General features: G+C 38.3%; 1 protein-coding gene across 4 annotated transcripts in view; it reads left to right on the top strand.

The window, feature by feature from the left end:
• Window positions 1-14,360: 14,360 nt before the first annotated feature.
• BSN (bassoon presynaptic cytomatrix protein) overlaps window positions 14,361-27,355 on the top strand; it is a 237,927-nt gene continuing 224,932 nt past the window's right edge. For all 4 annotated transcript variants that reach the window (XM_087924083.1, XM_087924086.1, XM_087924085.1 and 1 more), the window contains exon 1: window positions 14,361-14,643. In XM_087924083.1, coding sequence (XP_087780209.1) covers window positions 14,453-14,643 — 191 coding nt within the window. In that variant the 5' untranslated portion in view covers window positions 14,361-14,452. The remainder of the gene's footprint in view (window positions 14,644-27,355) is intronic.

Here is a 27,355-nt window from a genome sequence, read left to right as displayed (position 1 = left end):
GAAGGGGGTGAGGTCAATAGTAGACAGTCTAAGGTTAAAGTTTTTGGGGTTTGGGGAAGAAACCACAGAGTCAGGAAGAGTATTCCAGACATTGACCACTCTGTTGCTGAAGTCGTATTTCCTGAAATCAAGTTTGGTACGATTAACCTTGAGTTTGTATCTATTGTTTGCTTTTGTATTGTTATGATTGAAGCTGAAGTATTCATTGACAGGTAGGACATTGCAATGTATGATTTTATATACAAAACTTAGATCGGACCGAAGGCAGTGTAGTTCTAGGTTTTCTAGTTCTAGAATTTCAAGTCTGGTGGCATAAGGTATTCTGCAATGAGTAGAGGAGTGGAGAACTCTTCTTGTGAAATATTTCTGGACTTTCTCAACTGTGTTAATATCAGATACGTAATGTGGGTTCCAGACTGATGAATTGTATTCGAGTATTGGTCTAGCAAATGATTTGTATGCTCTAGTTAGTAGTGTAATATTACCAGAGAAAAAGCTACGTAAGATTAGGTTAACAACTCTTAACACCTTTTTGGCTGTGTAGTTACAGTGGACTGTAGCACTTAGATCATTAGAAATGAATACTCCAAGATCCTTGACAGAGTTTGGATCATTAACAAGGTCTTGACTATTCAGCCTGTATTTTATGTTCTTTTTTTTTTTTTTTTGGTAATATGTAAGACAGAGCATTTATTTGTTGAGATTTGAAGTTGCCATTTGTTTGACCATTCTGATACATAGTCGAGTTCTTTTTGAAGGGTAGCAGTATTGTCTGTGGTGTTGAATAGCTTTACATTGTCAGCAAAGAGAATGCAATTGCTCTTAATATGATCACAGAGGTCTTTTATGTAGAGTATGAAGATCTGGCAGAGGGCTCCAGGAGGCCATTGCAGCCAAAAATGGAGCCCTGGGCGGGCCACAAATGGCCTCCCTGAGCTCTGTTTTTGGTACAGGGTTGCAGGAGGGCATCACGGCCAAAAACGGCTGAAAATCAAACCCAGGAGGGCCACAAATGGCCCTCTTGAGCTCTGTTTTTGTTGGCACAGGCACCACAGGCCAGTTCTTCATGATTTCCAGGGTGGACCAGCAGGCACCCCTGTTCTAAAACATGCCTGAATTATCACTCCAGACTAGCTTAAAATTCACTTTTTATTTTGGATAAAGAATATTGACTTGGTGGCAGCATAAAGCTAAACAGAAATTAAGTAAACATCTGGTTAGAAAAATTACCTGAACATATCAGGTTTTCTGAACAAGTTTCCTCTGTTTCCCTTCCTGGAAATTCCAAATTTTAATGTAAAGCTGCAGGACACCTTATTCCAGTATTTTTCTTAGTCTTGGTTCCCCATTTCTCGCTTGCCCAAGCATCTATTTCTGTCTTTGTTCTTGAAAATCACCCATTTTTTGGTCTCCAGAAAAAGAGGGGCTAGAATAACCTATATGATAAACAGCATCTTTTTCTCATGAATATATGGATTTTAATCTTGCAGTATGATGAATATGAATAGAGAATAGATACAAGTAGTCCTCAACTTATGACCATTCAAAATTACGGCAGCACTGAATGAAGGGATTCATAATCCCTCTATGAAGTTATAGTTGTAGCAGCACCCACACAGTCACGTGAACAAAATTCAGATGCCTGGCAATCTGCTCATCCTTACAACCAACTGCAAGGATGCTGCAGAGATCCCTTGGTCTGTCTTTCCCCCTCCTGTCCCTCTGGATCCCTGTAGGTCTTGGGCCTGCTTCCCACCCAATGGGTTCCACACCCTCCTCCCCATCCCCTGTCACAGCTCAATCACTAATACAGGGGTGGGATTCAAATTTTTAACAATTAGCTCTGTGGGCGTGGCTTAGTTGGTGGGCATGGCTTGGTGGTCATGTTATTGGCTGGCCATGGCCAACTCAATATCACTCACATCGAGGCACGCATCACCTCGCCTGGCCTCTCATGACTGTGGAGATGCTGCAACAGTCGTAAGTGTGAAAAATAGTCATAAGTCACTTTTTTCAGTGCCATTGTAACTTTGAATGGTCACTCCACACAAGCAAAGTATCGGCAAAGGAGGGGAAAAAAACTCCAGAGAACTTCCTGAGACAGGAAGTCTAGTCCTGCCAAAAATGTAATAAGGGTCAACGGAAAGGCAGTTTCTGTAAGCAACACCAGAATGTTTCCTTCCTGCCTTCCTTACAGGATTAGGCCAGTAATTTCTTCTAACAACCAGTTCTCCAAACTGCTTAGAATGTTAACAACCGGTTCTAGTGAATAGGTGCGAACCTGTAGAATCCCACCCCTGCACTTATCTCCTTGGGAAAGCAGCCAATCCACCACACAGCTCTCCTATGTGTGGTGAGAAGCAGGCCCAAAGCCTGTGGGGACCCCCCCAGGATGGGAAGTGGAGCACAAGGTGCTTCAGGATGCTAACATTCTTATGATTATCATAAGTACTAAACAGTACTAAAAGAGAACTATTGCCCTTAAGGGTTGCTTGGTGTGACTGGAAACAAGACTCAAGCATATTTGGGTCAAATAAATCTTTGTGCAGCAAGACTTTCTTACTATTTCTTTTTAAAAAAGCAAGGTGGGAGGGAGGAGAGAGGGACAAAGGCAGGGATGAGAGAGGAGAAAGAGAGAGAGAATTAGGCAGAGTGGTTAAGGCAGCTGGTTAGAAATCAGAAGACCATGAGTTCTAGGCACGAAGTCTGCTGGGTGGCCTTGAGCCAATAACTGATACCAGAATGACTCTGGGTGGCCCACAACATAATAAATGAATTAAATACAATATGAGTGCGGGGCAGGTGGGAGGGGATTGACACAAAAAGAGAACAGGATGGCAAAACTTGCCAAGAAAGCAGAAAATACTAGCTCAAGACTGGGTAAAAAGTCAAGTCTTTAAGGCCATTGAGGATGCCACCTGGATCAGGGTAGAACCTAATCCTGGGTCCTTTCTGCATGGGTTGTGACCCCAAGAAGACCCCCAATACACATGCAGGTGCCCAGAGGGAAAAATCATCTCATTCTTAAGAAAAGACATCACATGTGATTGATGCAACCAAGCTTTGGAGAGAGACATGGGATGTACATCCTCATTTATAATAAATACTCTTGCTCCATCTGAGGGACCAGGGGTCCCTTTACAATCTGTGGACTTCACTTCCCAGCAATCCCAAGCCAGTGTAGTTGCCTTCCTCTGCTTTAAAATATTCTGAGATCTAAGCCTGTATGAACATTTATTATATTCATTTCTTCAGATGACATCTTCTTCAAGATGCAAATTATTATTTTTTAAAAAATGACAATATCTCTGATCAAAGGCTTGATTTCTTGCTATGCAGTGGAAATGTAATGAGGCCGTTGAACGGACATGGCAGAAAAACTCCAGTTTTGTACTTTAATTATAAGAAACAGCTTGTGGGCTTCATGTCCTGGGCTAGCTGACATTTTCTTCTTGTGTTGTGTACCTCTTTTGAAGCAATGCTGAGTCTTTGTGCACTTCTTTGTGCTCATTCATGTTCTTTATTCCTATCATTTTTATAAGGAAGCTGAAGTGGGTTTATGGCCACAGGCTGCATCTCACTGAAGCATATATACTACACCTTAGAAAGTGACACTTGGTTTATTTCTTGTCATCAAGGGATAAGGAATCCCAAAGGAATCTCTCCAAGGAGTTTCATTATGAGGGAAGGAAGGCTGCTTTCTTGATATTGGACCGGAATAAAGGAAATATCAGCAGCTCTGCCACACTCTTTCCTCCAATGGTCCATAATTATGTGAAGTTCTGGTGTGCAGTGGGGTAGCTGGATTGAGCCCGGGAGATCTTACACTTCTTCAATTTTCATTTCTCTTCAGAACAGTCTCCATCTGGGCCTTGGATCATTAAGCACACCATCCTAAAGTGTATCACAAATACACTGAGGAGGATCTTCACCCAGAGAGGGTGGTTTCTGAGTCCCTGGGCATTGTGTTATTCTCATCCTGGCTGTTCTTTCAGTTCTGGGGGGGACGGGGGACGGACAAGATAGACTCACATTACTGACAGCTTACTTCTTAGGATTTTTGAATCTAGTGGAAATTGAATTCTCATTTACATGAATTCTAGAAAAGATTGTTCTGCCAACCTCAAATTATGTTGACAGTCTATCAATACTGAATGTATATTCTTCTTTAATCTGTGACATAGTCAACATTTCACTGATTGTGGGAAAAAGTTATTGTTCATATATAAATACATATATGCACATTTACATTATATACACACACACACATACTGTATACATTATACACACACACACTGTATATAAACACACACAATACATAAATACATTAAGAAAACCAGACATTTATTTTTACTTCGTTATAAACATCAGTGATAAGTCTATTCTCTGGATAGAGATTCTCTGTTAAGTTCTGAGATCTGCCTCAACATATGCCTTCTTTTAAAGTGTCTCAATCTAAATTGCTTTGAATTTCCCAAGTATTTACAGCTAGAAAAGAAGTCTATCAGAATTACAGATGGAGTCTTTGCCACAATCATTAGAGAACATTATTTCTATCATAGCAAATCCAAATGGCCAAAGGACTTTGGTACTTTTTCTTACTTACAAAATAGTAGTAACATTAATATGTAAGTCACATTGAGATGGCACAAGCCAGGCCAGTGGTGGGATTCAACATTTTTTACTACCGGTTCTGTGGATGTGGCTTGGTGGGCCTGGCTTGGTGGGTGTGGCAGGGGAAAGATACTGCAAAATCCCCATTCCCTCTCCATTCCTGGGGGAAGGTTACTGCAAAATCCCATTCCCTCCCCACTCCACTAAGCTGCTTTCCAGATCCATTCTCCTGTGCAGGACAACAAAAGAAGACCCAGATGATCAGCTAGGACTTGGGAGGCAGAGAAGAGATGGGATCAGGGCCAGTCAGAGGTGGTATTCCAAACTACTCAAAATTTCCACTACCGGTTCTCCGAACTACTTCAGAACTGGTCAGAACCTGCTGAATAACACCTCTGAGCCAGGCTGAACAGGCACAATTTAAATATTTGATTAAGTCTAAGTGAAGAAAGATTGATTAATATAATGCAAATGTATGAATTATATATTTTATTTTTGAACTTCTGTCACTTTTACAGCACAAGCCATGATAAGGGAAAGATCAAGTCACAGTAAAGGATGTGATATTTTAGAAAAAAGATTAATGAACTTGGTAGCCTGAAAACCAAGTTTATGTTCCTTGGCTGCTGCTACTGTATGCATCTGAATTGTGTATAGTGCAACATTTTGGAATCTATTCTCTTCGATGTTTCTCTTTAATTCTTTTCTATTTGTAGCTAAAAGGTTTTCTAAAAAAAACATCTGTTATTCACAAATCCTGATCCCATTTTGCATACAGATAGTCCTTGACTTAAAACTGTTCATTTATTTTATTTATTTATTTATTTTATTTATCAAGTATGTATTAGAAAACAGATATAATTAGAACATGATTATGATTACATGAAATGGGTACGAATAAAAGAGGACATTAGGACAGGGACGGTAGGCACGTTGGTGTGCTTATGCATGGGGTGAGGTCAACAGTAGACAGTCTAAGGTTAAAGTTTTGAGGGTTTGGGGAAGAAACCACAATGTCAGGTAGTCTATTCCAGGCATTGACAATTCTGTTGCTGAAGTCGTATTTTCTGCAATGGAGTTTGGAGTGGTTTACCTTATGTTTGTATCTATTGTGTGCTTGTGTATTGTTGTGTTTAAAGCTGAAATAGTCATTGACAGGTAGGACATGTTAGCAGATAATTTTATGTACTACACTTAGGTCAGACCGAAGGCGGTGTAGTTCTAAGTTGTCTAAGCCTAAAATTTGAAGTCTGATGGTACAAGGTATTCCGTTGTGAGCAAAAGAGTGGAAGACTCTTCTCATGAAATATCTCTGGACTGTCTCAATTGTATTAATGTCCAGACAGATGAGCTGTATTCGAGAATTGGTCTAGAAAATGTTTTGTATGCTCTAGTTAGCAATTCAGTATTACCAGAGAAGAAGCTACGCAAGATTATGTAAACAATTGTTAATGCCTTTTTGGCAATGTTGTTACAGTGGGCTCTGGCTCTTAGATCATTAGAGATGAGTACTCCAAGGTCCTTGACTGGGTGAGGGCTTTTTTTTAGTGACCATTCAAAATTACAACAGCACTGAAAAAAGGGACTTGTGACTGTTTTTACAACCGTAGTAGCACCCCCACTGTCACATTGTCAAAAATTGGATGTTTGGTAACTAGTTCATATTTATATTTATGATGGTCACAGTGTTCCTTTTTCAACCTTCTGACAAGCAAAGTCAATGAGGAAGCCAGATGCACTTAACAAACTTGTTACTAATTTAACAACTGCAGCAATTCACTTAACAAGTTTGGCAAGGAAGGTCGTAAAATGGAGCAAAACTTACTTCACAGATATCTTGCTTAACAACATATATTTTGGGCTCAATTGTGATCATAAGTCGGGGGCTTTCTGTGTGTATGCTAGATATGCATGCCTAGAGGAGGATTCTGAGATTCAGTTGGCTCTGCTAATCAATGCTCTAGTCTAGCTGATTTAATTCCAGAATAATCAAAGTATTCAGAGAAAGTGGCAGCCCATTATTGCTGGCATGAACCACCAGGGGTAGCAATCAAAGAGATTGATAGAATGCTTAATTATATCCCAGAGGCGCAACTGCTACAGGTACCTCTCACTTAACTATATTAATTGTGACCAGCAATTCTATTGTGAAGTGACCCAGTTGTAAAGCACAAGGTCACATGGTCACAACCAAATTATGAAAGCAGCTGTGGGAGTCCTGCGTGGTCACAGCATTCCACAGACACATGATGGTCTCTAGTTGTGACCTTCTGCTGGCTTGCCCACTGACTTTGCTTATCAGAAGATGGTAGTAGAGGACTGGAAGAATAGTGTATGTGATTGAAAGGATTGAACTTTACATTATGCTAGAATCTTACAGAGAATTTTGATAAAATGGTGTATTATTTTGATAGATGTCACTGGAAAAACTGTCTAGAATGTATAAAGTTTCTCCAGACTTTACATGCTGGAAGTGTAATCAACACGAAGGGTCATTTTTTTACTATTCTTGGTGGATGTGCTGGTTAGACAGTATATAGTTAGTTTAGGAATGAGAGCTGCCCCCTTAAGGGAATGCTTCATGGGAAATGTAGTTAATATCTCATGGGAGATGTAGTTCATATCACCTGGTCACATCTGTAATCCTGATTGGTCACTGACTTGATCTCTGGTTGGGCTGGGGGAGATTTTGGGCATTCTCACCTGGACCCCAGCATCGTGCTGGAGTTTTCCTTTGCTATAACGATATGGGACGAAGAGCACCATCTTTTCACACTGTTGAGGCAACTATTGAGGCAAAGATTGGATGTTAGATGAATCTCAACATAACCGTGAGTTATACTTGAGGATGTCTAATAAAATCCAATAAACTAACTTTGCATGGAAGCCTTTGTAGTGTTTATCTGCTGTCCCAGGAACTTTGGGGACATGAAAGTGCTACCTGGGATATGAAAGTGGATGTGTAAAAAAAATTCATACATTTTGGACCCAATTACATATAATAATAAAGAACATTTTAAAGATTCATATATAGTTATATACAGAGACTTTGGGGGAGACTGAAGAATAAGCAGCTGGAAATAAAGCAGAGAACTTTATTTCTGTATGTAACAATTGCAGAAAGACTATTACACACACCACAGTGGAAAGATACAACACCACCCAGGATGGAGGAATGGATGGTGAAGATGATGGAACTTGCTGAGATGGCAAAATTGACTGCTTTAATTAGACGGAGATCCCTTATTGTCTATGTGCAGGAAACAGAAAAAATGAAGTTATATGATTTTGATGATTGTAACAAAAATAATAGATTATAGAAAAATGTAAAGAATGCTGCAATCATAGAATAAGAGGTCAGTTTACATTCATACTTTTTTTAAAACAAGTTTTATTGATTTTACAAACAAACAAACAAAACAAAACATCATTAAACATTAGAAACATAAAACCTCTTTCCATTGTAGATCTTTACAAGGCAGGTAACATATTGCTTTATATCACGTACTTATAACTTATCCCATTTCCATATAAACACATAAATTCCCTTTACCAAATTCCACATTGTTTCTCTTTAATCATTATTCAATCATATTTCCTTTCTGATTTATCTGCTATTCAGTCATCAAATTTATATTTTCCTCTGGCTTGTTTATAATTATTCTCATCTAGTCTTCCTCCGAGATTTTATTATTTAATTCTTAATTGAACACACACACATAAAACATAAACATAAAAACATAAAACTTTCTTTTAGAAAGTAACTTGGCCCCAGATTACCTCTTTTTGTATGGACTTCAATTGAATTTATGCTCTTCTTATATACCATTACCCATCTTATTTACCATTCTATATCTATTATATAACTCCTCTCCACTTTTGCCTCATCTTAATTCTGTTTTATATATTTAATCTTGCTTTAAAGAAAAATATTTTTATATCTTTTGTCCATTTCTCCATTTACATCTGTCTCATTTCCAATTTAAAAAAGAATAGTTTCCCCTGGAATCACTAATCGGAGTATGATGCCTTTCTATCATTCCCCTGAATTAAAATTTAAAATAACACCTAAATCCCAATCAGATTCTGCTTAGTACATTCTACTATTTCAGAAACCAATACTACAATAATAAATCCATAACAATCAACACATTAATCCATTAAACTCTATATTCAAACTAATATTTTAAACATTCCCTTTAATATTTTATTAAAACTTATTATCATTCATTATTAAACCTTTTAAGATTATGTCTTGATATTTTAGTCTTTTATTAGATCTTAAAAAGTTCTGATTATCTACTTATAATACAAATACCACTATTACAATACTCATATGTACTTTGCAGAATCCCCCTTTTTTTTTAAAAAAAAAATCCCATATATTACCCATTATCCCTAAAAAAAATTCCCTTTTCTCCATCTTGTCTTATATCTTTTTTCCCCCTTTTCCCTTTCCTTCTTAGCCCGCCTAAACTTTTTACCCCCTCCTCTCCAAACCTCTGCCTTCTTGATTTCCCCTTTCTGTTGCATTCCTCTTTCCTTTTGCTTTCTAGCATTCTGTTGTTTTTGCATCTTCTTTTTCTCTTTCATAAACATTTTTTTATTTCTTAAGTCCTTCCTTTTCACTCCTCTCTTTCTCCTTTCTTTCTTAGTCACACCGTTTAGTTCATTAAAAATGGCTTCTTCTTCCTCGGCTTCTTCCAGCTGTTGTTTAATTTGCTGACACATGACAAGCGCCATATCTAGAAAACAAAGGGCTTCTCCCATAACATCTTTGCCTTCTTTCTTTATTTTTAAATATTGTTTTTTTAATTCATCAAGAGATAGAGCCATTTTGAACTGTTTCTTCTTCTCTTTCTGTATCCTCTTCTTATTATTAAGCCAATCAATTATTTCCAAACTTAAAACAGTTCCCAAAAGTCCCAAAGTCCCACAGTCATCAAACAGTCCAGGCAGAGTACAAGCTTCTTCTTTTTACAGTTTCTCTTCTAGGAGTGAAGTCAAATTAGGGAAAGAAGAAACGTCCAATCTGTGCTTTAAATCTTTCCTAGAATTAATTTCTATTCTCTTTATCTTCAAGGCATCTCCTCCAGCAAAATCTTAGAGTAAAGATTTATTTTTCCAAACCTCTCCCTTCCCACTTATAACAAAGGAGTTTAGGTTTTACCTTCTGCCAAAAGGCTAGTTTCCCTTGTCCATTTGTTAATTCCATAAGGGAGGGAGAGTGACTTCCCCTTTTCGTCACTTTTCTTCGCAGCTGAAAACATCAATTGGGAACATTATAGCTTCCAAGTCATTACTTTCCCAGGTGTTAAATATGTCCTTAAGGTCCCAGTTCGACCAAGAAAAAACTTTCTTTAAAAAAAACTCCTTCTTCCTCCTGCGCATTCTTTATCCAGTTGCCGGCTTCTTTATGGTGGCCATAAAAGACCACCGCTGCACCGTCTTGAGAGAAGGGGGTTATTGCCAGCTGGGGGGGGTTTGCAATGCCCCTCACCCCCATCCGGATCCCCCCTTTCTTCAGCTGCCCCAACAGGGCAGCCTTAGCCTCCAAATCCGTCAGGATCAGAGGCACCAAGGTGGCTAGCACAGCAGGGATCGCAGAGAAGGCGAATCCCTGCTGTCACCGAAGCTGACAAACCGGAAGTCCCGGTTTACATTCATACTTTTAATGCTGTAAAAAAATTGGAAGTCAATTCTTTATTTTTTTCTTTTCTTTTCTTTGCTCTGCTTTTGTTCTTTGCACTGTCTTTGCTCTGTTCTTCATTGTTCCTTTTTTCTTCATCCTAAATATTAGTTCTTGTTAAATTGTATTCTATTTTCAATATTCTAATATAGTTAGAAATGGTGGAAAATATTTGTATCTAGGGTGGTAGGTGTTGGTGGTAGTTTGTTCTCCAAACCTGTTGTTGTCAACTCATAAAATATTTCTATGGTCTTTTTATAGTTGCCAACAGAAATGGAGGGGGAAGCAGTGCAGCAGCTTGCAAACCGAAATTGCATTCCATAAATGTTTTCAAAGATAATAACTAGGTGACCGAAGTTTCTGTTGTGCAAAATTCTAACTGGAGAGCATGATTGATGACTCTTGGCTATGGATGTGTCCCATTGGAGAATATGAATTATGATACACCCAGGGAGTGGGGGGAAACCAGGGTCAAGGGTGACAATGAATTATGTGTCTCCGAGTCGGCTACACCCAGGCAGTGCCAGACATTTTAACTCCCTTTTGAAGTTTTGGAAGTTTGGCTCAAGACTCATAATTTAAATGGGGGTAACTGCTGGAATCCTGACAGTTGCTTAGTTTCTGAATATCATTACCAAGCTACAAAACGTCCATCATGTGGTGATGAAACCAGTCATTCACGTGACCAACTAACCACATAAGACCTATAAAAACAGAAGAGAACTTGAAATATGACACTTCTACCACAGTTCCTCTGATGATGTTACCTAGCCTGGTGACGAAACGTTCCAAAACTCAGCAAGAAGCTCGGAGAACAAACCACCACTGACATTCTAATATAGTTTATATACAAAATAAATTTAAAAGCTGGCAGTGAAGGTTGCAAATGATGATCATGTGACCACAGATTATTTCAACATCATAATTGAAACCTGGTTGCCATTGTCTAAATTGCAATCATGTGCCCATGGGGACACAGTGATGGTCCCAATTATGAGGACCCATTGTAAGTCCTCATTCAGTGCTGTCATAAGTTTGAACAGTGACTGGATGAATTCAGTGATGACTACGTGTATTAGGGGCAAATATTCTATTTTTAGACTGCTTGAAACTGTACACATTTAGATCTTCTTGTTCTGTATTTGGCACTCCTAAATGTGTTTCTAATACAGCCTTTAGTATAGATTCTGGCCTGATTAGAGTAGAAACAAGAGCCTGGATGATAATAATATTTAATTATTGGCTCAAACTCATCTATCAACCCATTGGATCGCTCCACTGTTTTTAGAGAAACCTTCCAATATACCAGGAAGAAGTCACTCAAGCAGAAACTGATTTCATGCAGCCTTTCCTAGATTGCTTTATGTAACTGTCAGTGCTCACAGGCAAAAAAAAAAAAAAGATTGAATGTGATCCCTAGAAATGGAATTATTTCACAACACAACCAGAACTAATTATCCAGCTTTTTCAAAATGCTATTAATATTTAATGGGAGAGTTAATAATTTCCTATTTTCATACACCTATCCATCAAAAATATCAATTGACCTTTACTAGGGCATGTTGCAGTGTCCTTCATTCTATGATATCATAGGGTGAATACCATAATATCCCCATAGCCCTTTCTCTTTGTAATGTGCCACAGAATAAGTTGAATTGATCATACATGTTCTTTTATATACTGTTGATTTAATCTAATTATGCCTCAAAGCCTTATTGTCCCTCATCCAGTTCCAACATTTGTGGTCATTTGATTTCCCAGTTGATTTCCTACTTTCCTTCTTAATTTTCATACTTAATGCTATTCCTCAAGCATTAAACAGAAGCCATGGTTTTGTATTACATTAAGTATGTTCATTGTGACACCAGTGCAAAAATGCATCCATCTCTAAGGCCACTGTATTGACCTCTTACATTTCATTTCTCCCTAAATCATCCCATTAATACTTTCTACCACCACCAATATGAATACAGGAACATTCTCCCCTCATATCCCATAAATCCAATATACACAATACTTTAGACTGTAAGGCCCCAAAAGGTTCTTGTTTTTATTGCAGTGGATTATGCTGGCTTCCCCACTGGGGAAAAAATTAATTAACAAAATATTACAGTCCTATCCATAATGAAATACTTCTTTTTGCCCTATCACCACATATGGTGAAGGGGTATATTCACAGACATTGTTTATTAAATTATTTGTTCCTATTATAATTTAGACAGCAGTCTATATCTAATACTATCAAGTTGGTTATAGCTAAATATTGACTCCGTATTCAACGTATTTTATAGTATAGGTATAGAAGTATGGGATTATAGTATGGGTATATTAACAGTCCCCCAAACCAAAGAATTTGCCTAGTATTACAGGTAGTCCTCGAATTATGACAATTGAACCCAAAATTTCTGTTGCTAAGCAAAATAGTTAAATGAATTTTGCTCCATTTTACCTTTCTTGCCACAGTTGTTGTGATATGGGTCTATTCAGTGAAGTGAATCACTGCAGTTGTTAAATTAGCAACACGGTCTTTAAATGAATCTGGCTTCCCCATTGAGTTTGCTTCTCAGGTCAGAAAAGGTGATGACATGATCCTGGGACATCGCAACAGTCATAAATATGAATCAGTTGCCAAGCATCTGAATTTTAATCAGGTGTTCATGGGGGATGCTACAATGGTTTTAAGTGTGAAAAATGGTCATAAGTCACTTTTTGCAGTTGTAAGTTTGAACGGTCACTAAATAAACTGTTGTAAATCAAGGATTACCTGTAATTAATCCTAGTATTAATGTTTTCTCAAGCCAAAATAAAATATTCAAGGTTTTTTTTTAAGTAATATAATGAATAGAACAGAATACTTAGATGTGGTACACACCAAATTGTAAGAGTGATTGATGATTCATTTATTAGAAACAGGGAAAAAATCTGAAAGGTATTGAAATTAAGGGAAAACAAACAAGCGCTTATTAGTAATACAGAGTCCACTCCTGAGAACACAATATCCAGGATACAGACTAATCAAGAATCCAGTTCAACTTCATAAAGTTAAGGGAAGAGCATCTGTAAATTTTTTTATTTATTTTTTTAGAAATAAGCATTTGGTACCTAACAGAACCATATTAATTGCACTTCTCCCTTTTTAGGTGTGAATTTGCTATTCATATCTAGTACTGTGCAGTTTGTCTGCAGAAACTTTGTATCAGACTTCCAGCCCTCAAGAAACCTTGGACCTAATTCCATCAGAAGCTCTCCAGCAATGCCGGCTGGGAACTATGGGAGCTATCCTGGAAGGTATCCCAATCGAAAGAGAATATAAAGAGCACTAGTAGTAAACTATATTGTTGGGTCCATAAAGTCACTGAGAGGGGGATTATATACCGCCATGATGAGTGAATATAATCAGTAAGGGCCCATTTGTCAATAGTCAACATGTCCTGTTAAAAAGTATTGACTGGGCACATTATCTGCCATATATAGAAGCTGAAAGGGACCTTGGAGTCCAGCCCACTGCTGAAGAAGGAGAACCTATGCCATTTCAGGGAGCGCCCACGATTTCTGGAGGCAAGCTGTTCCACTGGTTCATTGGGAAGTTTCTCCTTCAATTCCAGGTTGCTTCTCTCTTGGATTAGTTTCCAATATGTTTGAAGAGCTGCTTTGAGTGAGAGGACTCCGAACAGCGTGAGCCAAAAAAAAAAAAAAAAAAAAGGCAAAAGGACAGCGAGCCAATCCATTCCGGGCTTGGCTACTTCTGCCCGGGTGGCTCTGTTCTGGCTGCCCGGTGATGGGGCCGTCCCTAAACCGGCTCCACTTGCGTTTTGCAATCCGGATCTTCTGCCTGCCAGAGGCGCCGGCGGGAGAAACGAAGAGGGGGAATCTCAGCAACCATTGGCGAGGCCACGCACGTGCTGGCGAGGGGCCGGCTCCAAGTCTGCGCCGGCCTCCATTGGTCCGGGGTCGCGCGCCTCCCGCGCGCCCCCAGTGAAGCGCGTCCTCTCGGAGGGCTGGGTACTGGGACCGCGCTCAAGCGGGGCGCATGCTCAGTGCGGACGGGGCAGGCGGAGATGGTGGTGCTAGGCTGATGGCGGCGCAGACAGCACTGCCCTGAAGACGCTCGGGGAGCCTTCTCTCCATCCAGACCTCTGCTGCCCGGCCATGGGCAATGAGGCCAGCCTAGAGGGCGGGGGAGCCGAGGGGCAGCTGCCTCCCGGCTTGGCCACGGGTCCTGCCACCTCGCCTGGATCCGCCAAGCCACCTTCAGCACCAAGCAGTGGAGGACAGCTCCCACCGGGCAGGGCGCCTGCCGCTGCGCCGGGCCCCGCGCAGCCTCACGGACCCTCCGCCAGGTGGGAGCCACAGACTAGCCCGGCTGGTCGAAGTAGCGCAGGAGAAGTGGCGCGGGGGCAACTTCGGTTGGCTGAGCCCAGGAGGATGGAGGAGGCTACGGACTTGCTTGGGCTGGAAGGAGCGGGGATTAAGGGCGAAGTGCAGCTGGGAGCCCACGCTGCGGAGCGTGTCCCCTGCTGAGTGGAAACTGGAGCCGGGAGGAAGAAAGCTGTGTGTAGTAGAAGGGAAGGCGCGATCCAGGGAGCCCATGAGACAAGAGGGGAGGAATTTGGGGTGCACGAGAGTGATTTATAACTGTGCTGCAGGAGAAGGCTGCAGATAGTGGGGTGTCTTCGTGAGACCAGTGTATATGGACGGGTGGGGGAGGAAGAAAGCTGGTTTGGCCTGAGTTTGCCATGTGCTCTTAATGTTACGGAAATACATGGTTTTCGAGGTTCTGGGAGATGCAACTCCTTAGAGCACATTGGGTGCCCCCTTTTTCCACAACCAAACGTCTTATTTTGAGAATGTTGCTAATAGGTTCAGTTTATGCTGTGGCTTTGATGTTGTATCAAGCAGAACTCTGATAAGATCTAATGGCGAGGTCTAAGAAATACTGAGTTGGGGGCCATTCAAGCTTAAAATTGTTTTTTTTTTTTTTAAGATAGGGGATGGAGAAATCTGCCCATGTATGTAAATTTGAGCTAGTGTGTAGGAAGATGAATATGGCAAGAAGATGGAGGTGAAGAGAGAAACATGTGCATATCAACTGGATGAGGACCTGGTTTCACAGAGGGTGCCATAGCGCAGGCTAATATCAGAAAGAGGAGAGCCAGGAAACATGAATGGGATGCTGATTACCCAGCAAAAGATGGGATGAGTGGTATGCAAAAAAAAAAGGCAAGAACATGGTTTGTGGGTAAAGGAGCCACAAGTAGTTTTCCCCAAGCTACTGATTGTCAGGAATATATCTGGCTTGAGTTATGAAAAAGAAAAACCCAAATATTTCTACATGCTTCCATTTGATATACATTTGTCATAATGATGTGATGTTTGCCTACAAAGACACAATCGTTCTCGCTTAAGCACAAAGTGTACCTATTCTAATTGCATCCAGTTAGACTATAAATTAAAATAGTTATGTAATCGATGCCTTATACACCATGTTTAGTACAATATAAATGCCTGTTATTGTTTCCCTAATAAAAGCAAACATCACGGCATTTTGTACATTTAAAGCATTATTAATTCTCATAAAGTAGTAGATCTTTGGTGCTGGAAAGCACTGCAGATGGGAAAACATGAGTAGCAGTTTAAAAATAGTTTAAAACATCGGGAGAGTAATACTTTTCCAGCATTCAAAGCTTGTGCTAAAATATCAAGAATACCTATACAGAGCTCTTTTAATGTTGAAAAAGTGGACAGAAATATATTAAATACATGTTTTAAATGTAATGTCCACATGTTTATTGATTACTCCGTGGAAAATATAATGATGAATCCTGGAAGATAGCTTGCTATATTGTAAGATTCTGTTTGGATCCAAATTGGAGACTTATTTATTTTTCAGTGATTAAAACATTCCGTTCTGTCTGAGCTGAGTTTTTCACAGCATCTGATTTTCTCGCAGAAATTTGTAAGAAGGAGCAAACATACAGTGCAGTTTGATAGTCTGTGAGAATACCCCTCTTTTTCTCAAGCAAGCATTATCCATTTTACACTTCAAATATGTGTTCTGGTGATGCATTTCATTGTTAAATTCACTTGTGAAAAACCATAGGTTTATTTTTTGTTTTTTTTTTAGCAGAATTGCCATCTGTATAATGTTCAATTGTGACAGTGATTTCATTCCACAAGGTCCAAGTTCGCACATTACTCCCCAGCTGAGCCTAGGGAAATGTAGGCCAAGCATCAGTGATCATGCAAAGGAAGTTCATGCAGACATGAAAATAAATGGATGTTGAAATGTTCGGGCAAATTTGCATAAAGGCATGGTGAGGTGTATAAGCGAGTCTGAGTAATATCGCACATGTACAGATAACATTGAAAAAGAAAAGAAGAGGTCTCATGTGGAGACCTGCAGCAGGATGATCTGGTTCCTCTGAGCTGGGGTCTATTTGCCTTTGGAAGGTTTCTTTCATTCTGCAGTCTGGATTCATGTATGCACCATAAAGTGGCACTGAGTGTCTTATTTTGAGACATCTGCGCATTGAAGCTTTTCTGTGACACTTCTGCCATGGTGGTTGAAGAGAGAGCTGGGAAGCCATCCAAACGCTAATACATCAGTGCAGAAGTACTATATTGTTTTCCCCAAGACCCAGACAATCATCAGAACCCTGTTCTTTCAAAATAGGCATTCTATTGTGTCCTGACCTGATTAATGCATGTCTATTTGGTCAGCCTTTTATTCTTCTGCTTAGGAAAAGTGCTGGAAAAGTCACGAATATTGGCAATTGTGGCTGTGTGTGGCTATGTGTATGCACATGTAGATAGGTAGTAACCATGTTATTGTTGCAGTAAAATAATAAAAAAGACTTGTAGAAGGGTTAAGAGAACATCCATATGGGATTAGGTTGCAAATGTTAATTAAAGGTATTGTCTCAAGCAATAGAATTTATCAGATTTCATTTTAAGAAAACTTGTTTTGCTTATTGAAAAATATATTTATAAAGTGAATTTACTGCAGTGTACATTATAGGCAATAGCTAAAGAGACAGTAAATCACATGTTTACATGCAGAATTTTCAGGTTTAATTCCTGGTTTGTTTTTCTAGGACAGGTTGGAAATACTTTTGCCTGAACTTTCATTTCAAGTGTATCTATAGAGTTCCAGACCAATGCTCTAGACTGATATAAGACAGTTTCTTACTTTCATGGCTGTATGGTGAATAGAAAAGATACTATTACTATTGTTGTTTGTTTAGGCTGATGTTATAATCTCTATTGTTTTAATATTTTCTTATGGTGTTAGACTTATGCCAGGGGAGTCATATGCAACTGAAATGGCCTATAAAGCTAAATAAAAAATAATTACCTGTGACTAATTCTTTAAAACTTTTGTATTAATTATAAAGTTAGACTGCTACTGTAGACATACACAGAGAACCCCATAGGGTATTCAAAATGAATTTGCAAAAAATCTTGTTAATTTTTTAGATAGACAGCTTGTAGTCCCTAGATATATTACTTCCATTCCTCCAAACATGACTGTAGTATAACAATGTAAATTATTCTTTTATTGTTATTTTTTGCATTGTTATAGTCTATTTCTTACAAAGGATATTAACCCTGGGCAAAATCTTAAATCTGAAACACTAGTTACTTTCTTTTTATAATATACATAAATGTCTTTTTCTAACTTGTTGCCAGTGAAAATTCTCTAGGCTATTGATAGAATCACTTGTTTTGTGAGATGGGCAGTTATATAAACTGCACAAATAAACAAATCATGTTCTGATCATGTTGATTTAAAACCAGACAACCAAAGGAAGAGAAGATTTGGGACTTTATAGAAGGTTTATCATTATGGAAAACTACATTAATTTGCTATATGAATCAATGAACTTAAAGCAAAACTTGAAGTCCAGAGCTCTTAAAGGGGCTATAATTGCTCACCCAGGCAACATACGAAATTTAATCTACGTGAGATGGAAACACTACCAATGAATGGTTTTGGTGTTCTGCTAAGTGCTGTTCAACTTGTTCTGAAGGCAGGTCATGAAGCATCTTCTTCTAGTTCATGCTAATAGGCCAACAATGATTCTGCCTTGATAAAGGATAGTGTTAATGGACTATGCTGTAGTAATCTCCCATTTAGGTTGCAGGCTGCGATGCCTTGTACATTAAATGGGTTTTAATAACATTCTAAACAATTCCGTTAATATAAAGTAAAGCTTTATAAATAGCAAAGTAGAATTCTGCCTAGGAATTATGAATCAAGTTGTTGTTGCTAGTATGTAATTTATCATTTTCTCTAGTTTTCATATCAAGGCCTGATTCAAAGGGTTGGTTTTAAATCCTGTAAAATCCTGTAACGCTTGAGAAGCTGTTATGAGAAGGATCAGTTTATTTCAAGCATAACTTAAAATTGTATGCTGAAGTCTGTTTCCAAATGTCCCTTTTCAGGAAGGAAAGAGGCTGGGTGGCAATGAGAAAGTAGCTTTTTAGGCCAAATCATTGCTATGTTAAGACCTTCCCCAGAGAAAACGTGTTGATTCCTATCCTGATATAACTTGACATAACAAAACAAATACATTTTATTTCCTTCAGACTTTTGTGTTATGGGTTTTATATGAAGCGTCATGAATCTTATTCCTCCCTGCTTAGGCTTAGATGGATTCACTGATATAGGATATGTTTAAATATTATTTGGTTTAGTTTTAGTTTTTGCTTTAGTTTTATTTTATGGTTAGATTAAGACTGTGATTGCTTTGGTGATCAATACTTTGATTTCCAGGAGGGAATCCTTCCTGGCATTACTTGAAGGGGTGCCAACCTCAAAGGTAGACAATCCCACTTCAGACCTCTCACTGTGGCTTTCCCAACAATGAAAATCTCCAACATGGGAAAGAAGGGAAAGAGGTATAGAGAGAACGGGCCAGAAGCTGATTTCCAATTGCTGCTACTGAATTTTTTTTATTATTTTTTTTTATTTTTGTATAGAATAAATCCATTCCATTTCAATCGTGTGTCAATTTGGTACATATTTCAAGTGCTTAACAAGTACTAATAGTATTCTTCTTATCACTATAACAATATAGCAATAATCACATTCCCATACATATAAGTAGTATCCAATATATCTATTATCCTTATTGTTTCTCTTATTGCTTAATAGATTAATCTAGCCCCTTTTAATTTATTTACTTAATCTAGCCCCTTTTAATTTATTTACTTTCTACCCATTGGTAAAATAAGTCCCATACCATGTAATATTCAGATTCTTCTTTTTCTTTGATTTTTAATGTTTAATGTTTTCTGCACATTCAAATATTTTTTCAATTACTTTTTCCTCTATCACTTTTCCAGTTTTGAGCAAATACAATTCTAGCTGCTGTTAATACATGTATAATTAAATTATATGCTGCTGCTACTGATTCTAATGGTCTTGCTGCCCTTCCAACCTGTTTGTATGTCATGGGTAGTCCTCAGTTTATGACCGTAATGGAAACCTGCCAATTAGGGTTATAAGCTGAGATGGTCATAAAAGGGAGTCATCCTATGATCGACCCAATTTTATGATTTTGAGGTTGGTTGTTAAGTGAACACTATGGTCATTAAGTGGATCCAATATTCACTATGGGGTGCTTGGGCAAAAATCAAAAGTAAATGTGAGGTTTTAGGGAAAATGTTGTAAATTGGGGTCATGAGACCATAGGACACTACAAATGGCTGTAAATGCAGGCTCATTGCCAAGTGTCCAAAAATGCAGTAATGTTACCACAGGGGGGCAGTGAGAACTTCAGAACCAGGTTGCATGTACTTTTGGATGTGGGGTCTGTCAGAACTTTGAATGGTTGCTAAGCAACCGGTCCCAAATCAAGGACTACATGTAATTTCAGATATTTTCCTTGGGAAAGATTTCATAAGCTGGCCAGAAAGCTTTGCTTACAGAGATAAAATAAATAATTAGCAAGTTTTATGATATGAGCTGAGCTAAGAAATCACACGCTAAGATAATGGAATCCTCAGTATTGTGAGCTTCTTGGAAAATTTAGAAATATGTTAAACAGATTGGGATGTGATAGTTTCAAATCAGATATATAAAATCAATAATATACAAGTCTGTGATTATGAGAGTTAATATAACTATATGCATTTTATAATATTTCTCAGTTAGAACAGGTAGAACAAACTAGGTATGTAGGTTGATCTATGTATATGTAAACTGATGAAAATAATCAACCTGCAAATACATATATAAATCATAGTATAGGATCTGAACAGGAAAATGATTACAGAGATAATAAATGGGCACTGGCATGGGACATTCTGTGTTTTCTTTTAAAATTTAGTTTATTTTAATATAGACAAAATGTGTGTTATGAAAAAGACTGGGGAGATACATCTGTAAAGCAATATTTGCACGTAATCAGTCAAAAATATGCATGTTTCCTAACAAGACCTTAATGTTTAGGGAAACCTGTACCTTGATCTATTTGTGGTAGAGATACTAACAGAGTATTAATAAGTCTCCTAAGAGCATCTTGCTAATCCTTACAGCTAAATCAAAACTTCCACAGCTCATGTAAGTACCTGGATCTGGCTGTTGTAAAGTTTGAGAATATGAACAGTTTTCACTGTTCTTCTCATAGACCCTAACTTCACAAATTCATTCTCTGCTTTTCCATAAAGTAATCTCCTCATAATCTTCAACATTCTACCACTATGCAAAAAGAGGATTGTGATTTTATCTTACCTCTGTTAGAAAACCTGTTTTATAAATATAACTACTCATCTCATGTGAGAAAGGAATGAAGGAAATGTTGTGAACCAATTATCTAGAAAAGACTGTGCAGCAACCGTTGGTGGTTAAGTCTTGGTCTAGGATTAGAGAGACCCTCAGCCATTGAAATTCACTGGGGATCTTTGGATTAATTACACTCTCTCTCTGTCCATGTTCTGTCCCAGGGCTGCTATTGCATGGAAAAACTGAAAGAGGAAACACTATGTATGTTTCCTCAATGCCCTGGAGGAAAAGCCAAATATAAATGGTAAATAAATTTAGTCTGACTTGTTCACATATATGATAATTTTAGAGCCATCTTCTCTTGTACATATCAATATTTTCTGTCTATATTGAAACCTAGGGTCAATTAAGTTGATAGAGCAAAGGTTTTATAACTTCATATCACTCCTTTATTGTTTATTATCAAAAGATACCCATTTAAATCCAATCAATAAAATCATCCTTTGTGATCTTCCAAATGCTTGATTCCAATACAATTGATATATTAAATTACATATTTCCTTTTTCCCCTGTAACTGCCCACCTCTTACATCAATAAAAGGATAATTAAGGTAAAGGTAAAGGTTCCCCTCGCACATATATGCTAGTCGTTTCTGGCTCTAGGGGGCAGTGCTCATCTCAGTTACAAAGCCAAAGAGCCAGAGCTGTCCAAAGATGTCTCCGTGGTCATGTGGCCAGCATGACTAAACACTGAAGGTGCACGGAATGCTGTTAACTTTCCCACCAAAGTGGTCCCTATTTTTCTACTTGCATTTTTACATGATTTTGAACTGCTAGGTTGGCAGAAGCTGGGACAAGTAATAGGAGCTCACTCCGTTATGCGGTGCTAAGGATTTTACTAAGTTGATCCTCTGGCTCTCCATCTTTAGGAGTAAAAAAACAATTACTTGTTGCTGAATGTAGCTGGTCTGTATCTTTGCAAGGCTTGGGGACCGTAAGGCTCTGCTATTCCTTTCACACCATAGTAGCTTCCGAGGCTCATTGCTCACTCCACCAACTATGGTCTCACTTCCCCCATGCATAACAGGCTGCTGTAAGTATCCAGTGTACACCCTTTTCTCTTCCATCAACACATACATCTGTGCCTTTTTTATCTCACTGCTGTACAGGTGTGGTTTCTTGTTGTCTTAAAGTCTCAGGGAAACAATCCAAAAGGAAGGAATGTAATTCATAAGGGAAAAAAAATAAGTCAGCAACCTTGAGTTTTTATTTCCACATTTCCTCACTGTGGAGTAGCCTGCCACTTGAAATAAGGTTAGCACTATCCTATTGTTGCCCTAGAGAAACATTAAATGGTGTCTCTTCATTTTTCTGGAGGATGGTGTTAAGGATTGAGAGACTGTTTACATTTCTTTGACTATTTTTAATTTTATTTTTCTTTCTTAATTGAAACCTGTGAAAATGTAGAATGCATTGGGCGATATACAAATATAATAAGTAAACATCCATTGTAAAGGCCTCCATAGTGTACTTCCATTGCCATTTTACAAAAATGCTTTGCTTTTTAATGTTGTTTGATATCTTAACTTCTAGTGAATATATAGTTGGGAGCATGGATGAAGATTCTACCAAAATCCATATTGTGAAATGGAGCAAGATAATTCTGAACAGATTTTCATTTCTTGGCAAAATACAAAACAGTCTAATTCTAATCTTTTCTCGTTTTGGTCTTCTATGAAACTCTAAGTTCTGGAGTTCTGGTCTTGTATGATAGTTAGCATTATAGTACTATTCCAAACAGAATTTAAGATTCATTTTTGTCATTTATATTAAATGGCATGGTGAAAGTGGGAAAAAGAGAAGAATATTACATTCAGTTTAAGTAATAAACTGTCCTGCAGTCAGAGTGACCTGTAATAGTCCATGATGCCTCATTCCATTCACAGCATCTTAGGATATATTGATTATTTTGATAATGTGATAGACTTCATTGTTGCTCAGACTCTTCTCCTGACTGTGTCTGGTATATTGCTTAGGAGTTGCATTAACTACTTAACCAAGCTTAAGGGGCAAAAGATAAATTATTTCTTTGTATTTCTGCTTCACACTTGTATTCTTAAAAGTTTATTTAATATAGCAAATTAAATAGGAAGTTGCATGTTACAAAGGAAAGCAAAACTAATCCTCAGCCTTTAACATCATATTTATTTCAAAGTTTGGACCTACAAAAATCCCACTAGAATGTTAAAGAGGATCAAGGGTGACTTTCTATACTTCTTAGTAAATAGCCAGCATGCCTATTATGACAATCATGTTGTAGGCAGGACTCCTATAACAACAATTTGTAAGTGTGCTACCACATGCTCTCAAAATTCCAAATGTCTTTCTGGCTCAAAAGATGCCTTGTTCATGGACCACCTCCAAAATGGGATGAACTGCATTGGATAATTTCCTGAACTTCAGACTAGGCTGCCAAATTACATCAGGCAGGCAGTTTCTACAGCCTTAATATATAGAAGCATCCATGCTGGGTAAATTCTCAAATCTTTCCTAGAAATCTATATTAATTTGTTTTTCTGAACTGTTGGCTCTATTCTTTTTAACACCAATGTTGTATCTTAGAATGCAAATCTTCTGGACAAAGGCCACACCACTGCTGTGTTTTGTGTGGTGACACTGAGCAAATGTAAAATGGTAACAGTGATAGCATGCCTCAGCAGAAAGGAAGCTTTCTGAACAGCTGTTGCAAAATCTAAGTGATGGCAATAGAAGAAACAGTCAAGTCCAAGAGAAATAGCCCAGATGGCTGACTGAGATTAAAAACAGAGCTTCAATTAATCAATGATCAAGTCATTAATTGCACAGATTAGTCGATTAATGTTGTTAAGCCTCCATCTTATTTCAAGAAACATGGAATAATTGCTTCTCACTTACCAGTTGTTTTGTTATTTCCATTTCTCCCTCAAACTTTGTGCCTGGTATTATTTTGTCTTTAGAAATGTATTGGCTCTTGTCATATTATTCCTTTCAGCTATCAGTTTTAATGGCTTTATTTTCCACATGTTTCTATTGCATCTAGTGCATCTAGGTAGATTTATTGTAGTAGTTAGTAGTTGGTATCTGCTTGTCCCAGTGTTAGTTGGTATACTGTTATTGTCCCAGTGTTAGTCAACATCTTTACAAACAGCTTCGGTGAAGGAAATTTATCAAATTTGTAGGGAACTCCAATTTAGGTGAAGCAACCAATATTTTAGAAGACAAAAAAGGATTCAAGATGATCTTGATGGGTTGAAGAACTGGATTAAACAGTTAAAATAAATCTGCCAGATGATGTGATATGAAATTGTGCATTTAAGTGGAAGAATCAGTTACAGAATTTAACTAGAGAACCTGTGACTTGTTGAGTCAGAGATATTTCCTTACCAGATTCCTCAATGTGTTCAACAGTCATAGAGCTTTTAATATATTTGAAAAGTTCTTAAAAATTCAGAACATATTCATAGATGTATCCTCCTTGAAAGCAGCCCATCTTGAACTGTAAACAGTGGTACCTCGGTGCTAATCATTAATTGATTCTGAGAGGTATGATGAGTATCAAAAACAATGAGTACCAAGCAGATTTTTCGCATAAGAAACAATGTAGTGAATTACAAGGCAGCGAACATTGAAAAGTTCTAGCTCATGCATTGAGTACTAAACAAATGATGAATATTCATGTCAAAATGCATTGAATACCAAATTTGATGAGTTTCAAAGCAGTTGGGTACTAAGGTACTACTGTAGTATAGTCAAACATTAGGAGTTGACCACAGGGAATATATTATGACATTTTGTATTATGTCATAAAATGTTCTATAAAAATTGCCAAATTTTAATTCCATGGCAGTCATAGCTGCTGGATTTTGGATGCATTCTGTAAATTATCCCATTTGATTTACCTTGGCTGAAAAAGTTTTGCCTATGATGCACCATTTTGCCCACTTGAGGGTTGTAAACACAATAATTTTAATAGCATACTAGACAACCTTTGATGTGTTGGGTCACTAGAATGATCAAGAGCAAAAAAGCAGTGGGAATGATAGTGACTTCTGACTTCCTGCCTGTGTCCTGTCCCAGATCAAACACACACAAATACATAAAAGGGTAGGTTTCTGCTCTTTACTGAATGAGTCTTGCAAATAACATACCCTTAACAGTATGGAGACAGGTTCCCCCCCTTCCCAAAATTCACCTGGTTCATCCTGGTCCGGGTTGAGAGGTTCACAAGTCAAGGCACAACAGAGTGGGAGTTAATGGGTGGTTGTTGTCAATGAAGAGCTTGTGCTTGCCGCTCCATTTTAATAGAAGTGGCCTTCATGTAGCTCATTTAGCAGGATGGGACTCCATCTTCATGAGGAGTCTGAGAGGGCCTTTGCACTATTCTTTTTGTAGCCCACCAAGCTCTTGCATTGGGAGGGAGTGGTAATTTCACATCCTCATCTTCATAGAGCAATGACAGCCATGTCTGCTGTTGGCTGTTTGGCCCTGCCTCCTTTGCCTCAGACAGCAGGCCATCTGGTGGTGCTGGACCTGGCTGCTCATCATCTGTCAGCACTTCTGAAGCTGGCTCTAGTGCTGACTGCTTATTGTTGACCCTGACCATCCCCTGACTCCAAATCTCAACTCATAATGACAGTTGGCTGGACTGTGGCTGACAGTAGTTGATTGTGAGGTTGGCCTACCTGGCCACCAGAGGGCTAGAATGGGACTGTGACTACCATGCCAGTACTGAAATGACCACAGATTTTCCAAATGTCAATCCCAGAGGAAGTCATTTTATTTATAAGTTAGCTAATTTGAGATATGTTGGTTCAGAAAAGGTCGTCCTTTGATATGCTATTAAATGTTAAAGACATGAGTGTTTTGGGGGGGAGAGGGGGGGTAGGTAGGTAGATGGATATAGATATTGTAGATGTAGTTCTTTTTCAAGATGCTTTACTGTTTGCCAACTTTCTCTAGCATGTTACTCTCCCATATTGGCTGGGATTATAAACCACATGCGTCTGGATGGCTCTGGTGGTATGTGGTCTCCATTTTCCAGGGACAAGCCAATAGTCCTCAATAGTGTCAGAGATGAAATTTTGTTTAACTATTCAGCCTTTTCTAGGAGGGGTGTTTTTCATACTACAGTGTTCTGTTGTACAGTTGCTGGAAATATTGCTGGAAGCAAGTGATAACTATTTGGTTGAAATGATTTGACTTTAGTTATCTATTCATTTTTTATGCTGTTACGGATGTACAGGAAGGAAACACTCCAGTATCTTACAAGAAATCCCATAGCTCTTTCAGGATGCTTCTGCTCAAAGATCCTTCTATATAATTGGAGAAGTGATGAGGGGAAGAATCTCCATAGATGGAGTGGAACACTAAAAACTCATCCTTGGGTGGTACTACCAGTCCCCAAACAGTATTCTTTATTACTTTATGTAATCATAAGCTTGGAAGAACATTGTGGGGTAGAAAGGGAAAATATATTTCCCTTTTCTTGAAACCTCCCCTTGAGAATATGCCAGATTTAAATGTATGAATTATTTAAAACTTTATTTTAACACTAATACCACAACTGGAGTACACAGATTTCTCACACTATAAAACATTTAAATAATTGCTTTCGCCTTCAATTCACTAGCAGTGGAGGACAGTGACATTGCTAGAATCTGTTTGTGTTACTAGTAGAGAACTTAAATTGTCTGCATAGGCATTAGCTTGCCTGCTCTCTCTTTTATTGACTATGCTAAAGCAGAGGCATGAACGAGATAATGGCTTTTTTCAATCACTGAAGTGCTCTGAACATAGCCAAGGTTTTCTCGTTTTCTGCTTGCATTGAAAACCTTGTCCTCCACATCCTCACATACAGGCAGGCATGCACATAAACACACATACATGCTTTGTTTCTTAGTTCTAACAATATTGTTCCATCAGGCTCTTTTTGCAAATATTTGAACAGCCTGTAACATAAATGCATATATATGTTAGAGGTAAAAAAAAAAAAAGGATGTGATAAATGTCATCCTTAGCTTAGGGAAAAATTTGTTAATGGGGCTGGGAATTTCTGTTTTTAAAATATTGCTACTGATTGTGTTCTGAGTCCTTTGGGAATGGAGATGTTAAAAACTGAAAGAACCAGAACAACACTCTAAAACATAGCTTGTATATAAATAATAATCATGGATCAGATAGGGAATATCACTGAGAATGAGCCTTGTCCTACTCATGTCCACCAAAATCTATGCCTGTTCCGTAATTTCCTGGAATACAACTGCTACCTACTGGTTTCCAATATT

Source organism: Pseudonaja textilis, chromosome 2 (assembly GCF_049901715.1).
Source record: "Pseudonaja textilis isolate UNSWEBS1 chromosome 2, rPseTex1.2, whole genome shotgun sequence".
Taxonomy (NCBI): Eukaryota; Metazoa; Chordata; class Lepidosauria; order Squamata; family Elapidae; genus Pseudonaja; species Pseudonaja textilis.
This window is presented reverse-complemented; position numbering and strand designations above follow the sequence as displayed.